Here is a 22625-nt window from a genome sequence, read left to right as displayed (position 1 = left end):
TAGTTTCTTGGTGGCAACTTTTAGTATTTTATATTGCAGTGAGAATTGTTAAAAGCCTTATCCTGAATATTTAAAGGAGACCCAGCCATTAACACAGTCTGCTTCTGTTTCAACAATGATTTCACTCATACTCAGTTTCTAGACAATGACACAGCCAAATGTACAATTTTCTTTCTCCTAAGTCATGCGGAATAAATTATTAGCAAACTTTGCCATTCCCCATTGATTACATGTTTAGACTTTTTTTTTTCTTCTATATTTTTCTTTTATGCTAATTAATAATTACTGAATTCCTAAATATCTTTGGTCTCAGCAAGCTCTACAATGGATATGTTACAGTGGTAAAGAAATTATCTTTGCTATTAACTGTTGTTGAATCGTTCCATCTGTTTTTGTCTCTTCAGGCTCTGTTACAAACATGTCACCAAGAACACTGGTCCAGTCTCATTTCTGGTTACAAGATGCTCACATCACCTGACCAGATGGGGGAGCGCTTTAAATTTATGGCCATCATGCACAAAGAGAAACAGAACTATATACCTGCAGGATTTGTGAGTCTGAATATACCAGAAGGAACAAAGAGATGATAATAAAATCTTAAGTTTATTTTTTAAAAACACATGCGTTATTTCATTGTAATTGTTGTTTATGTGCTATCTACACTTGGTGTTTTGATTCCTATACATTAGCAATAACATGGAGGCAAAAAATGAAGAAAACTATACCTTCTTGGAAGACTACATGCAGTGGACAGTTGTTGGCAAAGGCTGTAACATTATCAAAGAGCAATCTCTATCAAAACTCTAAAGGATCTAATAATAAGTCTCAAGGAGAAACAAAATATTTTGACATTTTTAATAATTATGTTTAAATGTTTAAAACAATAGATTGTTAAAAAAAAATAAATAAGGGAGTTTGTTTTCACAAAAACTGATTGGCATTGTAAGTCGAAGGCAGGTTTTGATATTTTTAGCTTGAGGATTATGACAAATGCTTTTCATTAGTAGTAATTGTTAATATAAAGAACTAAGTGTAACTTTGAGAGGAATACAAGAAGCAATTGTTAATATAAAGAACTAAATGTACATTTGGATTAACAAAACTCTAGGAAACCATTACATGCCAATATTAGGAACAATGAACTAATGACGGCACAGTTTAATGGGTTATTGTCTATTAATGTTATTATTTGTCAGTTGCTGTTAGGACTTCACTTCATATTAAGGATAGAGATTCTATGGTTGCCCTTTTTCAGTATTAAACTTCATTCAAGTATGTAAAGGTCTGGACTTAATTCTCAAACCTTGTTACACGTGTAGGCGTTGTTCTGTAGTAGTTTAAACGCATCTAATACACCCGTACAAGAAACCAAGACACCTCCAGAGTAATCTGTTGAAGTCAGGCATCCATCAATGACTACAAGATCAAGGCCTATCATAATATAGTGCTAGCTTGAACTTAAGGATTTTTTACAAGTAGGCAGATAAATGGACAACCAGTATATTGGTAACGGTAGTACATTCATATTCATTCAATTGCTTAAATACTTATTAAATCTTGCTTTAAATAACTCCTATAAATATGTGCATACATTTGTAATGCAGTTTTTGTAAACTGTAGTTGATGCACACCAATTGATATTATTTTATTACATCATTTAGACAAATAATAATAATGGCAACATCTTCAATTCTGAATAAAGGATGAGTGCAGTATTTCCCATGCCTGTGCAAGCCCTGTTGCAACCTGCAAATTTTGTCTCTTCTAATTGTCATTGAAGCTAAAAAAAAACAGAAACACAAAAAGCAGAGCTTTTGAAATTTATTCTTTTCAAGTCGGAAGTGCTTTAAGATATATACATGTGTGTGTGTGTGTGTATATACATAAGGAGAGGGGAGGAGCTTTTCCCCTCCTTCCTATCTTGATATGTTTATGTTAAGAGCATAAAAGCGTATAGAAACCTTTTTTCACAACTCCTAGCCATACATGTTAAAATGCACAGAACGTCTGAACATGCTATGGAACTTGATGGAAAGATACAAAAAAAAACCATAATAACGTCTAGCTGAAACAATTGATTATTTTACTTGTAATTAAACCTATTGAATCCTGGGATATATAATGAGTGTACCAACAATAAATACTTAGCCTAAATTAGTAAATTTTCTGCATTGGCCTTACTAGACCCTAAAAATGATAGAATAACAATGACATGTTAAGCAAATCACCTATTTCAAAGAAATTTGGTGATACAAAAAACAAATTTAACACGATTTATAAATTAGGGTTCAGCACAATGGGAACTTAGAATTATATTGCTAAAAATAAACTAAAACTTTTGGTGTATAATCTTTAAATGAGTAATGGCAAGTTACGAACTTCAAACGTGTAGAGAATAGCCAGGAGGAATTTCAATAAGATACGAACTACATTCTGTTTGTGTGGACGGCATTGGTGAAGTATACACCTTCATTGACAGTCTGGGAAACCTAAAATTCTCGACCTGTATGGTGACATATACGCACTACGCAAGACAGCAGGGTTTCTGTCCAGGGCTTTTGTAAGAGAGGATTTGAGCCTCTCAAGCCCTCACTCAAATGGAGTTTGATGATGATGACCTTCATTGACTGAAGTGACGGATGAATTATAAAAATAAATGTTAAAAATGTGTTCATGATCATAATATTTTGGAGAAGACTTTTGATTGTTACTTAAAAAATAAAGTTGTTTTTTTTTTAATAAAAAAATGATGAAACTATGAAATATGTACATTTGAGGAGATAGGTTACAGTTAATGAACTTGACATGTTATAAATTATAGACATAGAAATTGACCATATATTACTTTGTATAATTTTGAAATTCATCACATATTACAGTAACATTTTAAATATACAATTAACATTCAATACCAAATTTATCAAAATTTCTCAGAATTATCCCTATTCGTAAATGAACTTTCCCCATGGCTATTGTCTGAAGCCTGTATCGGTCAGCACCACTATAAATTAGGTCTGGGTTTTTAAGGTGAGGTCCTCCGCCTAAAAAAAATTGTGTGACACTTTCCATAAAAGTGCCAACTGGCCTCCAAGTCGGACAGTCAATTTCATGTGTTCCTGGTGATGTGGGAAGGTGCACAAACCCATAGCCATACAGCTCATTTCTCCCAAAGGCATCTTGGTGCCAGACTTGAAAATGCATCCTAGGCCAACCTTAAAAAAAAAAAGAAAGAAATGGTGTATTAATTGTAAAGCTATCATGCAGTTCTATTTCTATTTACTTTTAACTTTAAATGTGTGCAATTATATTCAACAGAACATCGCTTTATTATGGATAAGCTTTTAGAATTCAAACAGTTTTGTCATGTTTTCAGGATTCCAATATAGAAACACAACACCTAACTCTCACTTCCTTGTATATTAGGTAACAGTTTTTTTTTTGCAACTTGAACCTTCCAAACTGATGTTTGGTGTTAAGTAGACAGTTAAAGTGAAATTAAAACTTGAGAACCTACAAAGACCAAATCAAAATAAGGAAATCCAACACCATTTCACAATGGTGATCATGCCCCATGTTGACCTTCTAACCATTTTCATAAAACACAAGCTAAGACTGTAAGGCTTTATTATAAGATAGACAGAGCTTGGAAATACCTTTATGCAGTGCAAAGCAGGCGTACCAAAGGAAAGAAGGACAGGCAGACAATAGAAATGGTGGGAAGAATGGACAGGCAGACAATAGAAATGGTGGGAAGAATGGACAGGCAGACAATAGAAATGGTGGGAAGAATGGACATATCTATCATTGAAAGTGACTCTAATCCTGGTAAAAGACAGGAATGGAGAGAGATGCTCAACAGATCATGTATGGACAGGTGAAGTGAACTTTAGAATTAATGTAGGTAAATCTTGTATGCTCAACTTAGTTTTAAAATATAAATATTTGAGAAAGAATATATCTGAAAAATGCAGAAGAAATAAATGATTTGTTTAATTTTTTTTTTTTAATCTCTTGCTAAAAGCATGCTAAAATTTTCCTTTAAAATAGGATAAGAAAATCTCCATGTAACATATTGAGAAAGAAAGACATAAGGAAAGTAAAACCTTGAATGCCCTTGGTAGCCAAATGAAGATCTATTGGATGAGCAAAGTATGCAGCTTCATGACTCTGTGGAATGTCCACTTGTGTTTGACCTTCTCTTAGACCACTGAGGATTTTCCAGCCCCCACCTGGAAATAAAATATGTAAATTATTTTACAAAATGGATCACAAATTATATACATTACATCAACATTATTATACTAACAAGATTTAAACAAAGAATCGTGCAGCAAAACAAGTACATTCAGGAACTATTCAAGAAAAAAAAATCAAGGAAACTAAAACTACAATTATTTGTATTAATTATAATAGATACAATCACTTGTGTTATTAAACATACTTTACTACTAGTACCAGATGTCATTAGGGGAAAAGTGTTAATTATTTCAACCATAAATGTATAGCAATATAAAACTGCTGACACTAAACACAGAGATTACTAAAGGAAACAATATTAACCTAAATGAATTCCCCATTTACAAAACAAACTGTGATCAGGAAATCCAGAAGCACCAATAATTTGACCAATAACATGTACTTCTGCCATCTGAAGAAATAAAATTAAAATATATATACTTCAATAAAACAATGTAAGTAGAATGATTTAATAAACTAAATTTTGCAAGTTATTTTTGTAAAAAGTAAACTTTAAAAGGCCACACATCCAGTCAGCTAAATATTTCGCCAATTCAGATAATTTATTGATAAGGTTTTGGTCATTTTTCTAGTTGTTGAAAAAATCTTGCAAAATTTTGATTAAAATTTTATTGTTAGTAATGACTTTAGCTCTAATGATAACGTTATTAAATACAATAATGACATTTCTAATTCTAAAATTCTGATTTCAATAAAAAAAAAACATATATGTATATAGAAATATGGGAAAAACATATAAAAATAAATGTACTTGTGTACATTGTTTTGTTTTGTTGTATTTTTGTACATGATGTATATTGTTAAATTGTTTAGAATTAGACTATATATTATATATTGCTTTATTGTTCCAATATTTATAATTCATAGCACCAGTGCCTATGTGGCTTAAAACTATACTTTGAAGTTGTGCCAGTGAAGATGAGTTCATGGATAATTGTAAAAACTGAACATATAAAATGTAGAAGTCTATCTTTATAAATAACCGTTAGATCAAGATCTATTACACCTTCACCAATCAGAACTCTGGGATGATTTTTAAGTGAACATGTTTGGGTAGATGTTGCATAATTTTGCTTATTACTATCACTATGTAAGTGCAAGTGCAAAAAGTTTTTTTTTAAACTAAATCTAAATTTTTCAATGGCATTTAAAAAAAAACAACTTTTGCAAGAGAGTCCAAAGAGAGAATTGAATGGAGTTTGATGTGGATGATCATAAATTATAAAGTAAGTAGAGATGAATCTCTATATATATCTAGCTAGATTACACTTTGACTTATTATTACATTTTAAAATATGTATAAATAGATCTATATGGAGTATTAATTTTAAGGAGGAGGGTAATTATGTTTAATAAATTAAGGGCAGCAACACAACACTTAACACTGTCAACAGTAACACTACTGTCACTACACTAGTACAGCGGACTACAGCGTGTCAAAACTTGAATGATGGTAAACTTTTCTAATAAAAAAAGTATGCAAAACGTAGACATAATACATTATTACAACGTATAATACAGTTAGGTTTTAACTAATTAAAATAATAATGATACACTATTTAGACCTATATTTTCTCTTATTTTAACATACTGTTAATGATAATTAACGTTTGTCGCTTCAAAATATTGTCAACAAGCCGCCATATTGTAATCAAACCTTCACTATGTGTGTATTTTTAATCTCAGTTTCGCACAAAATAAATATTTATTTAACTGTGAAATCTAAGATTTAACTAATAAATATTTCAGTAATTTACTCTGGTTAATTAAGAAATGTATTTTAAAATGAATTCATTATTCAAACGTATCGATATTTAACCTTAGTTTCGTGGAAATAAGCTTCGAAAACAAATAAGTAGTTTAATCGTAAAGCACAACAAAATAAGGAGAATAACTCTCAACAAAATAAGGCTAATAACTCTCACAAAAAAACAAAATCATGTCAACACAGTAAATAAAGATGTCTGATGACGAAAAGTTAGCACGAAAGCTGCAAGCCCAGGTTGCGACCTAAAATCTAAATATCTGTTTTTTTTAAAAGACGGAACACTGTAACACATTTAAAAAAACTAAACTTAATAATAAAATTAAGAAACTGGAACAGACACAAAATAGAGTATAAAAAAAAAGAGCAGTGAGATTCATAACATAAACTTTAAACTGAATAAAATCAGAATATTCACCATGCATCCTCCGTTTGGGACCCCCCCCCCCCACCCCCAACTCAAGAAAACATTAAGAAACTGGAACAGACACAAAATAGAGCAGTGAGATTCATAACAAACGAATATTCACATTTGACTAGAGTAACACCTTTAGTAAAATCACTAAATTTAGAAAGCCTTCAGGACAGATAAGCCATAAGGCTCAAAAGTAAAGTAGTAATCATACATAAAACACTGAACCATAATCTTCAAATACAAAAACAAAATTTAATAAAATACTCTGAAAGACACAAAGATAAAGGCACATTCCTTGTCCCATATGCTAGGACAAATTTGTACAAATACTCCTTCTTCCCTAGTGCTATTAGAGCATGGAATCGGTTGCCTGAGCTAGCCAGGAAAACCAGTGACTTGGCAGAATTTAAGTCATTGGTTAATATGTATGACTAAATGCATGACGCGTAGGAAGTAATCATCTTCTTTTTTGAAGTAACGTCTGTATTATATAAGATAAGAAGATAAGATTCACTGATTCAGTCACTAAATTTAGAAACCCTTCAGGACAGAAGTAATTATACATAAAACACTGAACCATAATCTTCAAATACAAAAACAAAATTTAATAACATACTCAGAAAGACACAAAGATAAAGACACTTTCCTCATCCCATGCCCATAACCATAATGGCCATATGCTAGGAGTAGGACAAATTTGTACAAATACTCCTTCTTCCCTAGTGCTATTAGAGCATGGAATGGGTTGCCTGAGCTAGCCAGGAAAACCAGTCACTTGGCAGAATTTAAGCCATTGGTTAATATGCATGACATGTAGGACGTAATCATCTTTTTTGAAGTAATATCTGTATTATATAAGATTTATATAAGATAAAATATCCAGCAAGGCAAATCTTGGTTTGCAAATGCACATAGCTAATTTAGTAATTCTCCTTATATTTTATAATAAATTAATAATTTATTCCTTGGACTTGGAAGTTGGACTAAGGCCATTGGCATTCTTTAACTTCTAGGCATATGTTAGGACTAGGTCTAATCTAAATCTACTGTAGGTCAAATTCGTAAAGTGCTCCTTCTTCCCTAGTGATAGTGCCATTAGAGTTCATTAGAGCATGGGATGGTTTGCCTAAATCAATAAGTATAAGCAAAACCAACAACCTAGCAGTTAAAGTCACTGTCACTGATAAACAAATTATTTCAAGAACATTGTGATATAGATATAGAAACACTGACTGAACCATAATCTTCAAATACAAAAGCAAAATTTAATAAATTACTCAGGAAGACACAAAGATAAAGGCACATTCCTCGTTCCATACGTAGGACAAATTTGTATAAATGCTCCTTCTTCCCTAGTGATATTTATTAGTAGTATTAGAGCATGCAATGGGTTGCCTGAGCTAGCCGGGAAAACCAATGACTTGGCAGAATTTAGATCATTGGTTAATATGCATGACTAAATGCATGACGCATAGGATGTAATCATCTTCTGTTTTGAAGTAATGCCTGTATTATATAAATATAAGATAAGATAGTGGTAGATAGTCACCTAGTAAGTCTTATTCTTAGATCTAGAATAGAATAAATTTGAAATTTGTAGGACATATTGTTTTGAAGTAATGTCTCTGTAATTTTAAAGATATATATATATATATATATATTTAGACATGGAGTGACAACAGACAACGAATTATCAAATAATAATGACAAAATAAATAAATAAAATTGTAATAAATAATCTTTTTCTGGAGATCTAGTAGATCTAGATCCAGAAATTGTAGGGGCAAAAAACTCTTCGCAACTTTTTCTTTTTCAGGAGAATGACTCCTAACCATTTATTTAGTCTATTGAATGACCTCCACTCCCAATCTCCTCTCTTTCCTCCATCAAGCCACTCTTCCACAGATTTCTAAATGACTAAATAGGCTGGTTGCTGGTAAATAACTTAACACTTCTGTTAATGTTTGCAGGGCAGGGTCACTTAAAAGGGTTACTTAAAACAGTTGATAACACTACAGATTTATTCTATACATTCTTGATTATTATGTCTAGTAAAATCAAATTTGGATGTATATTTATGTCTGTAGGTCTATCTACAATAATCTTGATTCTCAACTTGACCAAATCTACATATATCTTCATCATTACTGAGGCTCTCCAGCTCACATACAACTAGCAGGAAATGAGAAGGCTGACACACTCGCCAAGAGTGGGAGAACAAACTCACAAGTAAACTCTGCACTCTATCCAGAAGAAATGAAGAAATTAATTGTAGATAAAATAAATGAGAAATGGACGAGCTCCCATCCAAATCACAAGAAAGATGATGCTTACTATAAGCTATCCCGACAAGACCAACGTCTAATCTTTCGACTCAGGACCGGACACAACAGAATGCGACAACACATGTTCCGGAAGCTCAAAATTGGAACCAGTGAAATCTGCCCATGTGGAGTATCACCAGAAAATGCCGACCACGTCCTCCAAAACTGCTCTCTCTACCAAGAGGCCCGTATAAGACATTGGCCCCAAATCACCCCAATAGAAAGAAAACTATATGGAGAGCTCCCTGATTTGGAAACCACTGCGCAGTTCATCTCATGTATTGGTCTAGTCATATGAACACTCCAACATAACAATGAGAACGATGAAGAAGAAGAAGAACTGAGGCTCTACGTTCCATGAGGAGCACAAAGGAAAGATGATGATGATGCATTTCATGTGTCAATCTAGTCATGCATGTTAATCAATGACTTAAACTCTGCTAAGTCATTGGTTTTCCTAGCTGATTCATCCTGAAGTGTTTCTAAATTTAGTGATTTTACTAATGATGTTAACCTATATACATGTATCAAGAGCATAGATTTAATAGTTTTCAACATCTTTAGGCTTCCTCTCTCCCTCTAATTTTCTAACTTTTCATTATCACTATTTAGTTATTAGGAAATAATATAACTGTTTTACATATATATGTATTTTTTTTTCAAGTTTGATCAAGAAGCAGCAGAGTTCTTAAGCAACCATGCAAGTTATACCAAGCTGAAGAGTAGATCTAGTCATAATAAGGTCCACACAGTCTCAGATTCTGAAGATACTGACAGTGAAAGTGATTCTAAACTTGATGGTTCAAATGATCTATTTGATGCTTCTGACAAAGGTACTTTAAATTTTAGAACGAGACATGTTTATTATACATCATTCACAATGCTGAATTGGACCAACTGGTTTTATTTTCTCTTCTCATTCATTTTATTTTTCAAACATTTATGAACTTAAAACATTATTTTATATTCTGTTAAGAGATTACCATTGAAGATGTACAGTTAATGAATTTTAATGTTCACTTTTTGTATATAGATTCTAACAGAAGCGTGGATGTTTCTGGTGACAAAGCTTCAAATAAAGAATCTTATCCAAAGCCTGAGAAAAAGTTGCCAGTTTGTCCATATGGCTCCAAATGTTACAGAAAAAATCCAATTCACCTTAAGGAGTATTTCCACCCAAGAAGTCCAGGTAATGAAAAAGATATGTCTACTTGTGGCGTGATTGGGGAAAGTTTAGGTTTTTACAAACATTTTCATCAAAGTAAATATTAAACTAAAGTTGTCATGTTTTTTTCAGGGAAAAGAAAGCTAGATGAACAAGAAGATAGAGCAGAAAGCAGTGATGTCAACAAAAAAACTAAAGGGGCCTCAACCCATAACATTCTGAATAGATCTCCTCAAGATGTCTATCAAGAGTTTCAGCCCTTTAGTTTCTTTCTCACCAAAGTTGCAGATATTCCACAGAAGTTTAATACCCAGGGAGCAATGTCATTAAAAGGTAACTTATAAAAGATTATAGAAGTAGAAATAACACATCAACCTGTTTTGTTTTTGTGACAGCTGCCTTGAGTAAACTGGAAAATCTGTACTCAGCTTCCAAGAAAAATTAAAGCTGTATTCTTCGCTAAGTGCTCTCTGTACTTCTATATGGTTGTGAAAGTTGGACACTGAATTCAAACCTTGAGAGTAAATTCTACCAAAAAATGCTGGATACCAGATATCAAGAAAGGAGCAGGAGAGATGAAAGCTGAATTGGTTTGGTCATATTGTAAGACATGACTCACTGTCTACAGCTGAGCTGGTTTGGTCCTATTGTAAGACATGACTCACTGTCTAAAGCTGAATTGGTTTGGTCTAATTGTAAGACATTACTCACTGTCTAAAGCTGAGCTGGTTTGGTCCTATTGTAAGACATGACTAACTGTCTAAAGCTGAGCTGGTTTGGTCCTATTGTAAGACATGACTCAATGTCTAAAGCTGAATTGGTTTGGTCCTATTGTAAGACATGACTCACTGTCTAAAGCTGAATTGGTTTGGTCCTATTGTAAGACATGACTCACTGTCTAAAGCTGAATTGGTTTGGTCTTATTGTAAGACATGATTCACTGTCTAAAGCTGAATTGGTTTGGTCTTATTGTAAGACATGACTCACTGTCCAAAGTCATCCTTGAAGGTACAGTGGAGGAAGCATGAAGAAAGGGTCCTCAGCTGGCTGATATCTCTTGATATCCTACTAAGAACAGCTGCTGACCAGAAAAAAATGGAGGGATTTGGTTACATGAACTGTCACAGCACCCCTACAGCAAAAGTCAAGGGATAGATAGTGATATTTAATACATAAATAATTGAATGATAAATTTCCTAAAGGATAAAAATATAATTATTATTATCATGTCTGAACTTTAATTGAATACATTAGTTTGTATAGTTAATATGTAAACAGTCTTTTTTTTTTTCATTTACAACTTTTGTGTATATGTACAGTTGGATGAAAACAAAGTCTACTGTTGTATTCTTGTTTCCTTCCAGACATATTGTCTAACTCCATGGGTGTGCTAAGGTCATCTTGTCATTTTAATTTCATGTTTGACATCAAGTGGTTGATGAGTCAGTACCCAGCCGATTTTAGGTAATAATCATTAAAGTTTATTTTTGTTAGTTTTTGTTTTATAAGTTTGGATGTTCATTCAGAAATAAAAATTATAATGTCCTTGTCTGAACCTCCTGCAGGATAGCAGGAGATGGGAGTTGGCAAGGGTCAAACTCAGGACAATAACCCATGACCAGACAGCCATGTATCTTTAGATAACACCTCACAAATCAATCAGTGTATATTGTATATGCCTCACTTCACTAATTTGCTTTTATTTTGAAAATGTTCCAATTTGGTCATCAGTAAAACTTTGGGTACCTTAGATTGAATTACAATTAAAGATTATCAAGTTTATGCACAATTAAGTTTTCCATTGAATGAATACCCTAACATCTATATTCGTCATAATGACAACTCTTTAAAAACAACAGTAAGCTGTTTGGAAGCTTTGGTAAAAAAAAATCATCGTTGAGATTATAACTACAGTTTAATAGCAGAAAATAAGTAACTCTTGTGATTGTTAAGAATACACTATAAGTAACTCTGATAATACATTTAAAAAAATAGGACTGGTTCAATTCAATTAGGAAATCCTATATATATATTTTCAGGAAATTGCCTGTCCTTCTTGTGCATGGGGAGCAGGGAAGAAGTGAGACAGACTTGAAATCCGAAGCCTCAGACTATGCAAACATTACTTTATGTCGGGTACGTCTTTCTTAGTCATTTGCATTGAAATTTTTGCTTCACATTTGGGTATGAAATATTTTGCCAACTTATACATTTCTCAATAACTTTCAACTTTAAGGGCTTATGTTTGGCTCAATAGCATTGTTATAAAAACAACAGTAGATCTTGCTTAATTTCAGATATTGATCTTTAAGAATTATGTACATTTATGTTTTTTTTCCAAGGCTTTTCTGCAATTTGCTGTCATTAATAACTGATAATGAAATTGTTTTTATTCAAAATGGAATACAAATAAATCTGGTTAATTGTGCCTTCAGTTAATTGGACTAGCTGCTTAATGGGATCAAATCCAGAAGAACTTAAACCATTTTTAAGCAATGGATGTATAGTTAGTTATTAGGACCAAAACATCCTGATGTGGCTGTATTTAATTTTGTACTAAAAAAAAAAGGACAAAATTATTTTCTTAATCTAAATTTGGAATTTATTTTAACCAATCGCTATTTCATCAGCATTTTGTATTAACATTGTACAAGAAAGTATGAAAGAGCTAAATAATTAAAAAATGTCTTTTTTTTATAAACTGTATTGTCTTTATCTAACCTATGTAAAAATAGAAACATGTTTAGTTTTCTATTGTGACAAACATTTTTTTTTATTTTACTTTTTTTCTGTCACAGTATTTTTATCAAGATAAATTTGAAATGCTTAAAAAAACTATATTAAAAAATTATTTAAGCATATAAATAATATTTGACAATATATAGACATAGAAGAATCATCCTTGCATGACAGCCAAAAGCTACAATAATAACAGTTGTAAAGCTGTTGTGACGAAATGTAGCAAGAAATGTAGACACAGAATCTGTGTGGCTTAATGTTTATTTCTGTAATTTTGAAATTCCTACAATTCAAAATGTAGCTACTGTAAGACTAAGGCTTTGATCGTAATCATAAATTGTTTGTTAACGAAAAAGATTTCAAATCTTGTTGCTTTGATTTTTATTAAGAAAATAAATTTGTCTATGAAAACAGTTGTTGAAAAAAAATTGTTTTGTAAAATAAAATTGTTTACTTTCTTTGACAGGCAGCCTTGGATATACCATACGGCACACATCATACGTAAGTTTTATATTTGGAAATATATCAGTCATTTAAATTTTTTTTTTTACAAATGCAAGCAGATGATTTCTAATTCTGTTTCTTGTTTTAAAAGACTAAAAGACTAAACTTTTATTTTAAATTACCTGCTTGGTGATAATGGGCAGCTCTGTCATTGTATTCCTCTTGTATGTGTTTTCATTTTAGATTTACATTTGTTATTAAGTTGTTAATAAAATTTAATGTATTCTTTTTTTTTTTATAATCATTTCACAAAGTAAAGTAAAGTTCCCCTTTCAGACATTGTGCTCTGTAGGGCAGACGATGTTAAGGTCGTAACTTTCTTTGGCCAACAATTAATGAGCAGGGAGTCATGTGGCTAGCACAACGACCATAAGCCTTTACTTTTTCCACCTCAAGTCAAGTATCCTAAAAATCTTGAAATTCAAAATCCCAGTTTTCATGAAGCTCGGAACCTGGACCCCCAGGTTGGGAAGCCAACCACTCAGTCACAGTGCCCCCCTTCATTTCACACTAATCAACATTTGCTTATTAGTTTTACAAAGTTTCTGGTTGAATCAATATTATTATAATTTATTAGAATAAATTAATAAAAAAAGATTTAGCCTGGAGTGATTTAAAAATGTTCTTACTCTGTCACCAGAAAGATGATGTTGCTTCTATATGAGAGTGGAATGAGAGTTGTCATCCACACTGCCAACTTGATAGATAATGACTGGCATCAGAAAACTCAAGGGTCTGTTCTTTTCTATTACAATTGAGAAATGTTAGTCTTAATTGGCTCCTTGTCTTTCTTTCATTTAATTTCCCATATTTTTGGCAGTAAATTCAAAAAGTTTCTTTTGTTTTTACAAATTTTATATAAAGTCTGTCTGGTAAAAAGTTTGTACATATGATTTCTCCCACACCCAATCAGATCAAGCTGAAATTTTGCACAATTATTTCTTTTATCAATAAAAAATTAACCAATTAGTTAATTAACCATTGGTAATTAATTATTTTGTTTGGTATCTCAAACAAGGGAAATAAATTGTACTTGAATGAGGTGGTGGTATCAAATGATAATAAGGCTTTGATGATTAATAGGCAAATAGTGTAATGCAGTTTCAGTTTAAAATTTAAATCTATCATACTGCCAATAGGTTAATTAAAAAATCTTATATTTTTTATTTATAATTTTATTTCTGTAAATTATTTTTAAATTTATAATTAATAGTGTTCTTAAAAAAAATTATCAGAGTTTGGATCAGCCCATTATTTCCACCTTTGAAGAATTCATCAGACAAAGGAGATTCCACAACAGGGTTCAAGGCTGACTTGTTGCAATATATCGCAGCCTACCGATCAATTAAACTGACACCTTGGGAGAAACACATTCAATCACATGACATGTCCTCAGCAAAGTAAGTGTTACACTTTATAAGCTTTTCACTCCTTAACCTTTTTCTTCCACTCCTGTACACCTCTCAAGACCAAAAAGAACGTTGAATTGTACTAGATAAGCTGAAATGACGGGAAAGAGCTGGGAAGCTATTAGAAAACTAGCAAGAGACGTAATCATCTTCTTTTTTGAAGTAACGTCTGTATTATATAAGATAAGAGACCGTGGAGAGTGGCATGTTTTTACTGAGGTCCTATGTTCCATGAAGAACGCAGAAAGATGATAATGATGTACATCTCTCGCATCTTTTATATTATGTTTGTTTATTTGACAGTTTCAGGTGTTTCTTTAGAATTGAAGATTATTACATCCTAGCCCAGACCTCCTGTAGGATGACACGGGATGGTGACCATTAAGATGACAATACAGAATGCAAAACACATGACCAAAGTCTTTAAGTTTTATTTCTTTAGGAAGTATTTTTTTTTTACCAGCAAGAAGTGTATTATTTTTAAAGCCAAAGTAATATTGAATTTCTCATTACCCTTGGTTTATTGAGACAAGTCATTATTGCAAAGGAAGTTTATTTTCCCTTTATCAGTAAATGCTTTTTAACAAGGGGGCTAAGCAGTCAGCTCATAGATGTCAGGAATGAATTAATACTCGATGTACTTGGAAGTAGGAAGAAAAGTCTGTTAAATATCCCAGCTTCCAAAGGTATAAAGCCCTTGACCATCATGTCCTAGTCTTAAAAAAAAAAAGTGGAGCTTTTCTTGTGGTCCAATTGAGAAGGATACTGAGTCTCCACTTCAAAGATCCTCATAAAATAATTCTGCTATCTGTTGCAGTGAGATTGATAGTTCTTATTTAAGGAAATGAACCCTTCTCCCATTAGTGGATGATTTTATATGCAGCACTTGTGACCCAGCTTGTAGGACTTGACAGGGTTTTTCATAGTCTTCATAAATAGTCTTAATTCTGTTGGAATACAAAGAGGACTTAAAGCTTATGCCCCATTCTCACAACTGTTTGAACTTTCAAGACGCACATTAAGAAACTTGAATGGGTCTTCTTTTAGCAACTTACAATGTTTTTTCTGTATAAGGAAATATGTCTTCTTGTTCTATTCTATTCTGTCTTTAGGGTTACTCTCAGTGTTTCCCAAACTTTGTCCTTAACAGAACACTTTGCACAATCTGAGTATCTAATGGAACACTTTGCTTATTTTTTTAGAGAGATTAATTTATCTCATGGCCTACAAGTTTTCAGAAGTTTGTGGAACACCTATTCAGGCCTCAGAGAACACAGTTTGGAGAACACTGCTCTAACCAAAACTTGTCATCGTTTCCTGTCTAAATGTAGCAACTCATTTTGGTTCAAGATTACTACACATTGAATAAAACTATTTTAATTCTTGTAGCTCAACAAGAGGTTTTTGGTTTTTATTTTTTTTTAAATGTGTTTTGGACCTTTTCTGTGGTTTAATTTCCTAGTGTGACATTCTATCTGAACTTAGAGCATCCCCTATGAAACCTGCATGTTCTTGCTGAGGCCCATAGTTGTAACCACTTTTGCATAATACTTTGATTCACAGTGTCTACATCATTGGCTCTGTACCAGGAAGACACACTCTAAACAATAAACACAACTGGGGACACTTAAAACTGAAAAAGGTAAAGTGAAACATTGATGCTCTGATGACATTAAACTTTGACTTGTCCGATATCTTTCTTCATCTATCATCAACAAGTTTAAAAACAAATTTATAATGTTTCAAAGTTTGACCCATACATCTCAAAGAATTCTTTATTCTTATTACTGACTGAGTGAGCTTAAAAAAGAAATTTGTTTGAATCTCTTTTCATATTTTTCCTAATCAAATCTTCTCAACGTTTCCACATTCTTCTAACATGTCCTTAAGTTCATTTAGTTCATTTGTATTTTTGCTCTTAACACCATATATTTGCATGAACTCACTTTTTTTTTAGTTTCTTAAGGTTGAAAACATGTAGTACCATGTCTTACAGCAGTGTTTTTCCAAACTTTTTCCTTAACAAAAACTTCGCACAATATTAGTATTTATCAAAACACTTTTGTTATTTTTTTTGAGAGATCAATTCACGTGGTTGCCTACTAGTTTATTATTCCAGTAGTTTATGGGACACCTATTCAGGCCTCATGATGCACTGAGGTTTCATGGAACACAGTTTGGGAAACACTGTCTTACAGCATCACTGAATCAACAAGAAGGCAGTAATGTAATTTAGTCTTTTTTTTTTAGGATTTTCTCATTGTTAAACTTCTTCAGGACTTAAGTCAGACCAAGGTGGCATCAAAGTAAACTACAAGCAAATTTCCTCCATTTCACTCTGTTGATTTGTGGTGTGCTTCTCCAGCATACGGCATGTCCATTCCTTATTACCAGTTGTTTCTTTTGCATGTTTGTCTCCCTTTCTCCTGAAAAAAACCCACTTTATTTATGATTTCTCTTCCTAATTAAACAAAAAGGGAAGAGTTTTGTATTTACAGAAATTAAACATTTGTCAACTTTTTTTTTTTTTAGGTTTTGTCAGAGAGAGGACCAGATTCTGGGCTAGTCAAAAACTGGCCAGTGATAGGTCAGTTCTCAAGCATTGGCTCTTTAGGACCCAACAAGGAGGCTTGGCTTTTGAATGAGTGGGGTCAGTCTATCTCAGTATGTAAGAGTGAACAAAATGGATCTTTATTGCCGTCAAAACTAAATCTTGTAAGTAAACTCTGTCAAAAACATCTTCAAAACTTAAATCTGTTTTAACAATAAAAAACAAAAACATATTTTTCTTTTGAAATAGTTACATTATTCTTGCATGTTTTTTTTTAAATTAATGAATATATTTTATCTCTAAACCTTTCTTACTGATGGGATTTACATCTTAATGTATTAGGTATTTACTAAAGGGTAACAATTTGTTTAAGTTTTGCCTAACCCTAACCCATACTCAAACTCATCAATAGATTACAAAAAAAAAAAAACTTAGACTTTATATCTACTTTGCTTTAAATTGATAGATTTTAATTTGTTTGCTTAATTAGTTTTCACTTTTAAAGCATTCATTCTGAATGTTTTCAGATATTTCCTTCACTAGACAACATTCGTCTAAGTCTGGAAGGCTACAATGGTGGTGGTTGTGTACCTTACAGCATTAAGACTGCCTCCAAACAGCCGTGGCTTGTACAGTTTTTCAGGTACATGATAAACGGACTTTTCACTATTTTTTCTTATCTTTTCTTATATAATACAGACGTTACTTCAAAAAAGAAGATAATTACGTCCTACGCATCATGCATTCAGTCATGCATATGGAAGAGGATGGAATTACCCCTGAAATTTTTTTTTAAGTATCTGAAAGCTTTGATTGTGAATATAATTATAAATTAATTGAAGTTAGGGTGCTTGAGTGGGAGGAATATAAATCAAGAAATTTCTGATTAATTCTAATATGTGACAAAAAGATGGACTTTTTTCTTTTTTGAAGGAATCCATCTCTATCTTCGGGTAATTTTTTTTCTCCACTAAATGAATTATTTGTGGAATTTATACATGGATATCCTTGCAGGAAATAGAGAGTTCCCCTAGAAATCATGTTAATTCGTACTGGAAACATCAATGAAACTACATGAAGGGCTTAGATAAGAAGAAATATGAATTGAGTACTGCAGTAATGTTGTTGGCTTTTAATGTGGATGTTTGAGGGAGTATTGTTTCCTCTAATCAATATCTCTGATTTCTCAAATCAACAACTGTGTGCAGTGTTGGAGGGCTGTTAGTTTTATTTATTTGATTACGTGGACCGAGATTTTTAAACTGTTTTATTTCAGCCAGTGGGTCTCAGAAGGTAGAGGTAGGTCAAAAGCAGTGCCTCATATCAAGACATATGCCCGTGTCTCACCTGATGGTTCTCAAGCTGCTTGGTTTATGGTCACCAGGTAAGCACAGTTAAACATAATATTCTTTTCACATATAGATTATGAAACTAGGTGACTTTTTGGCTTGGCTTTGGAAACAAGTCTTTAGTTGGAATCTTGTTGGACACAGCTTTTTTTTTTCTTTCATAAGAGATTTAAGATTGTTTCATTTGTCAATAATGTTTATCATTTAATGAAAGTTAAAGCATTTTGTCATTGTGTGTGTCCATGATTTGTTTTAATCATAAGCAAAAGAAACAGTTGAACTTACTTTCAAGACCTTTATCTCCAAGAGATTTAAATTTATTCTTACCAACATTTTATTGTAATCATTGCATTTAGATTAGTTTTAACCTAACCTTTGTAAAGCCACCATATATTATCTGAATCTAGTTTGTAATAATTGTCCTATTTCCTTGTTGTCAGTGCCAACCTCTCCAAAGCTGCCTGGGGTTCATTAGAGAAAGATAAAAGCCAGCTGATGATCAGATCTTATGAACTTGGTGTTCTGTTCTTGCCTCAATGTTTTGTAAGTTTATTTCATTATATTGTAGTGAGCTCGATTTCAGCTTTTTACTCGCAAATTTTAATCATGAGATAGGGTTGGGCTGGCAGAAGTTGGCTTTGAGGCAATGGTGACAGAAGTGATAAGGCGCTTAACCAATTAGTTTCCGGTTTAAAAATCCTTAGCATCTTTGTTCTTAAAAATGTTCAGATTATCTTTCTGAAAAGTATTTAACAATAGCTCCTGTTTCAGGTTTGAAAAATCCTTCCCATATCCGAAGCAAAGACAAAAAAAAGAACAATATGTCTATTAAAAAAATATATATACTTTTAATATCTCGAAAAATATAAAAAAAAGCTTAAAAAATACTTGATTTCCCAGCTGAGGGCCTATACACTGGGGATACAGGCATGTTCATGTAAAACATTGCTAGAAAAAAATTAGAAAGTGACACTTCTTCTTCTTCTTCTAGCCAGCTTTATTGCTGCTGAGCTGTGAGCTCTTTTGCAGACTGTGCCAAGGAAAAAAAGTGTGCTGTTTTCTTCAGTTGTTCAGCACTGCCGTACAGGGTGTTGGTTATGTTGGGCTGTAGTGGAAGTAGGGTCTGCCTAAGGTGGATTAGGGAGGGGCATTCAAAGAGGATAGTGACACAGTTCTCACTTAAAAAAAAGAGTCTTTCACTTTTGTTCTCATTCTGAATGAGACTTGATGAGCCTTTCTTTTTGGAAAGTTTAAAAAAAAACAACTTCTGCTAGCATCTATACACAACCTAACACAGGTAGTAGCTTGTGTGTTAACCTTTCAAAATGAAATATCTCAAATTTGAATTTAGACGTAGACATGTGTCCATCCTGCTTTATTGACTAAGAGATTTATTTTTTTTTTTAATTATTGACTGTTGTGTTTTTCAACTTCCACACATCAGTCCAATCCAATAACTTCATGATTTTAACCAAATTATAACAAACTGTTATCAAAACACTCGCAGCTTGAATTCGTACACATCCTATTAGCTTAATATTTCTCAAATTTAAAAAAGAAATTTAATGGCCTGCCAAAATGTTTCCTTTAAGTTTTTTGGCTCTCTCCTAAAAAAAGTTTGCCCAACACTGGTGTAGAACTACATCCTAAGTGTGTACATGTGAATTTTCAGGGCTGTAAAAATGCATTTAATGTCAGCAGTCGTCTAGAGGAAGTTGTTGGGACGACTAGTCCTGTTTTCCCACTACCTTATGATCTTCCAGCTCAGACTTACCAAAAGGGAGGTAAGTAAATGTTCTGAAATGTTAAATATAGCAACTTGATAAAAGGTTAAATTTAGGGAGGTGAGGGGGTGAATAAAATTATTGTTATTATATGATAAGCCCTTATTATTATTATATGAAAAGCAACATATATATTATGAAATGCAAACTGGGAAAGAAAAGTTTGTTCTCGCGAGTCAAGAGATGACTCAATGTTTTGAAAGATTTAATACAGAAAGTTAATAGAATATGTAGATGAAGTTTCGACAAATACCAACTTAAGAACACATTAAAAATCCCCGAAAGTTCAACTTTGAAATTATAAGACCCAAGCGAACTCCTCCTTATGTTAAAGTTATTAGAATATTTAGATCAATTTTTAGATAAATACTATCTAAAGAACACAAGTGTAGAATCCTTCTTGAGTTCACCTTTGAATGTTTAATCACAGTCTGATGTTGGGTTTAAGTCGACTGTAAATAAACATGTCTTTACACTATGCAGTCTCAAGCTCCTGTTGTCAGTTAAATCTGTCTCCTAGCTAGTGCGCTTTAAGTTTTTAACCTACTGTCATATCACTAAAGAAATTTTCAACTATCACTAACTTTTACACACCAGCCTATTGGATCAGTATACTTTATAAACCATAATGGTCCCTTATATTATTCAGAGAACATATGGAAAAAAAGGTTGAGCTCAATAGAACTGATCCTCTGTAGTTTGATTATGCAGTGTTAGTAGAAGTTTTGAAAACTCAAATAGTCAGATGTGGTTTGCAGATCATATATTATCATTGGCTTAAATCATGCTAATGTAATGAGTATTTCACTAACAAATTTCTTTGCATTATGTTTCAGATCGCCCCTGGCTTATTGATGTCCCTTGCATGGATAAACCCGACACTTTTGGAACAATGTGGTGTCCACCATTGTAGCAACAAAGTCATTTCTCAAAACATGTAGAAATCATGTGACCAGCCTTAAAATGTCATTTCTATTTTTATCCAGCAGTTAATGTTTAACTAAAACATCGATTCATTTATTACAAGAAACATTTATTTTTGTTTTTGATGATCATATTTACTTTTACTAGTGGTACAAGGGGGTTTGAGGATGTGTGAGATGAACAATGTGTTGGATACATGTTTAATGTATATAACGATGGGTCTAGTGTTAGATAGAACAATTATCTCCCTCAAGAAGGAATCAAAAAATTAAATTTAGGTGTCCAATTTGTGAAGTACAAAACAAACTTCTGTTGTAAATACAAAAATTACAGATTCTTATGACACATTGTACATCTGTTTTCTTTACTTTGGCAATATCCATTTATTTGTTTTGTCTGATGCAGTAAAGTACCCCTTTCAGACCTTGTCACTTATAGGTCAAATAATGTAATGGTCATTTGTTTCTATGGGTGTCATGTAGCCAACACAACCAACTAATGTCAGGTACCTATTACAGTTGGGTGGACTCCAGGGTGTCGTAAAAATCCCAAAATAAAAATTGCCACCTTTTACGAAGATTTGAACCCATGACCACTTGATTCAAAAGCCAAGGTCTTTACCACTCTGCCACTGCAGTCCTGACCTAGTGGTACTGGGTGGACTGATCTCCTTAGACCTAAGTATAAGGTCCCATGCTCAAGTAATGTCGTGGGCACGACATGGCCTAAAGTTGGCAGATGTGCCAAAAATCCAAAATGGAAAAAAATCCAAACCTATGTAATGTTGTATCACAAAACATTCTACTTTTTAATACATGCATGAAGTATTCTATCTTTTAGTTGGCCACTTGACCGTAAGAAAAAAAAAACAACAGTAGAAATGTCAAACTTATTAATGTTTAACATTTGTCAAACTGTTTGGTTCAACAGTTAGGTGTGATTTGACTCTATGAGAACTCAAGATAAATTTCATAGCAATAACATATTTAGTACTTAGAGATAAAAAAGAAAAAAAAAATTCTAGGACTGGACTTGTTTATTTTTTGTTGTGCATTGTCTTTCACTACTTCTAAATGAAATGAATGTTGTTTTCCTCCTATTATGTTCATATTACAAATGATTGAACAGCAATAAACACTGAGACTCCACACTGATGAACTGGTGTAAGTTTTTGTGTGTGTGTGCTGTTTGTTATGTTTAGACCTGAAACAATAAACTAGATTATATTTTAACCTATAACAATGATAAGCTAACCTAAATAATTTAAATCTTTTGTTTTTTCGTAGTCTAAGTGGGACCTGTCAGTTCAAATGTTGCCGTGTTGGTAGCAAAAAATCTCTGTCAAAGCTAAAAAGGCTTGTCTTCGAGTCCGAAGATTAATTAGGAATGCTGTATTTCCCGTGATTACGCAGCCTCAGCTGTGACCTACATATTATTCC

The 22625-nt window shown here is 32.6% G+C and overlaps 3 protein-coding genes across 6 annotated transcripts in view; 2 read left to right on the top strand and 1 right to left on the bottom strand.

Annotated features, from left to right (window-relative positions):
- Positions 1-617, top strand: part of LOC106051997 (protein arginine methyltransferase NDUFAF7, mitochondrial-like) — a 32140-nt gene extending 31523 nt beyond the window's left edge. For all 4 annotated transcript variants that reach the window (XM_056022436.1, XM_056022435.1, XM_056022437.1 and 1 more), the window contains one exon: positions 405-617. In XM_056022436.1, coding sequence (XP_055878411.1) covers positions 405-587 — 183 coding nt within the window. In that variant the 3' untranslated portion in view covers positions 588-617. The remainder of the gene's footprint in view (positions 1-404) is intronic.
- Positions 585-5982, bottom strand: LOC106051996 (B9 domain-containing protein 2-like). Its single transcript, XM_013207233.2, has 4 exons — positions 5849-5982; positions 4561-4648; positions 4104-4229; positions 585-3212 (listed from the first exon to the last, which is right to left on the bottom strand). The coding sequence occupies exons 2-4, from the start codon at positions 4646-4648 to the stop codon at positions 2899-2901; spliced, it is 528 nt and encodes a 175-aa protein (XP_013062687.1). The 5' UTR covers positions 5849-5982; the 3' UTR covers positions 585-2898.
- Positions 5983-6128: 146 nt separating this feature from the next.
- LOC106051988 (tyrosyl-DNA phosphodiesterase 1-like) lies at positions 6129-22340 on the top strand. Its single transcript, XM_056022429.1, has 16 exons — positions 6129-6259; positions 9426-9594; positions 9795-9950; positions 10059-10259; positions 11291-11390; positions 11966-12062; positions 13132-13166; positions 13810-13902; positions 14405-14569; positions 16142-16220; positions 17111-17293; positions 17657-17772; positions 18406-18513; positions 18919-19021; positions 20151-20262; positions 21099-22340. The coding sequence occupies exons 1-16, from the start codon at positions 6218-6220 to the stop codon at positions 21173-21175; spliced, it is 1836 nt and encodes a 611-aa protein (XP_055878404.1). The 5' UTR covers positions 6129-6217; the 3' UTR covers positions 21176-22340.
- The last annotated feature ends 285 nt before the right edge of the window (positions 22341-22625 follow it).

This window comes from Biomphalaria glabrata, chromosome 3, assembly GCF_947242115.1.
Source record: "Biomphalaria glabrata chromosome 3, xgBioGlab47.1, whole genome shotgun sequence".
NCBI lineage: Eukaryota > Metazoa > Mollusca > Gastropoda > Planorbidae > Biomphalaria > Biomphalaria glabrata.
Note: the sequence above shows the minus strand (reverse complement) of the source record. Positions and strands in the feature narration are given on the sequence as shown.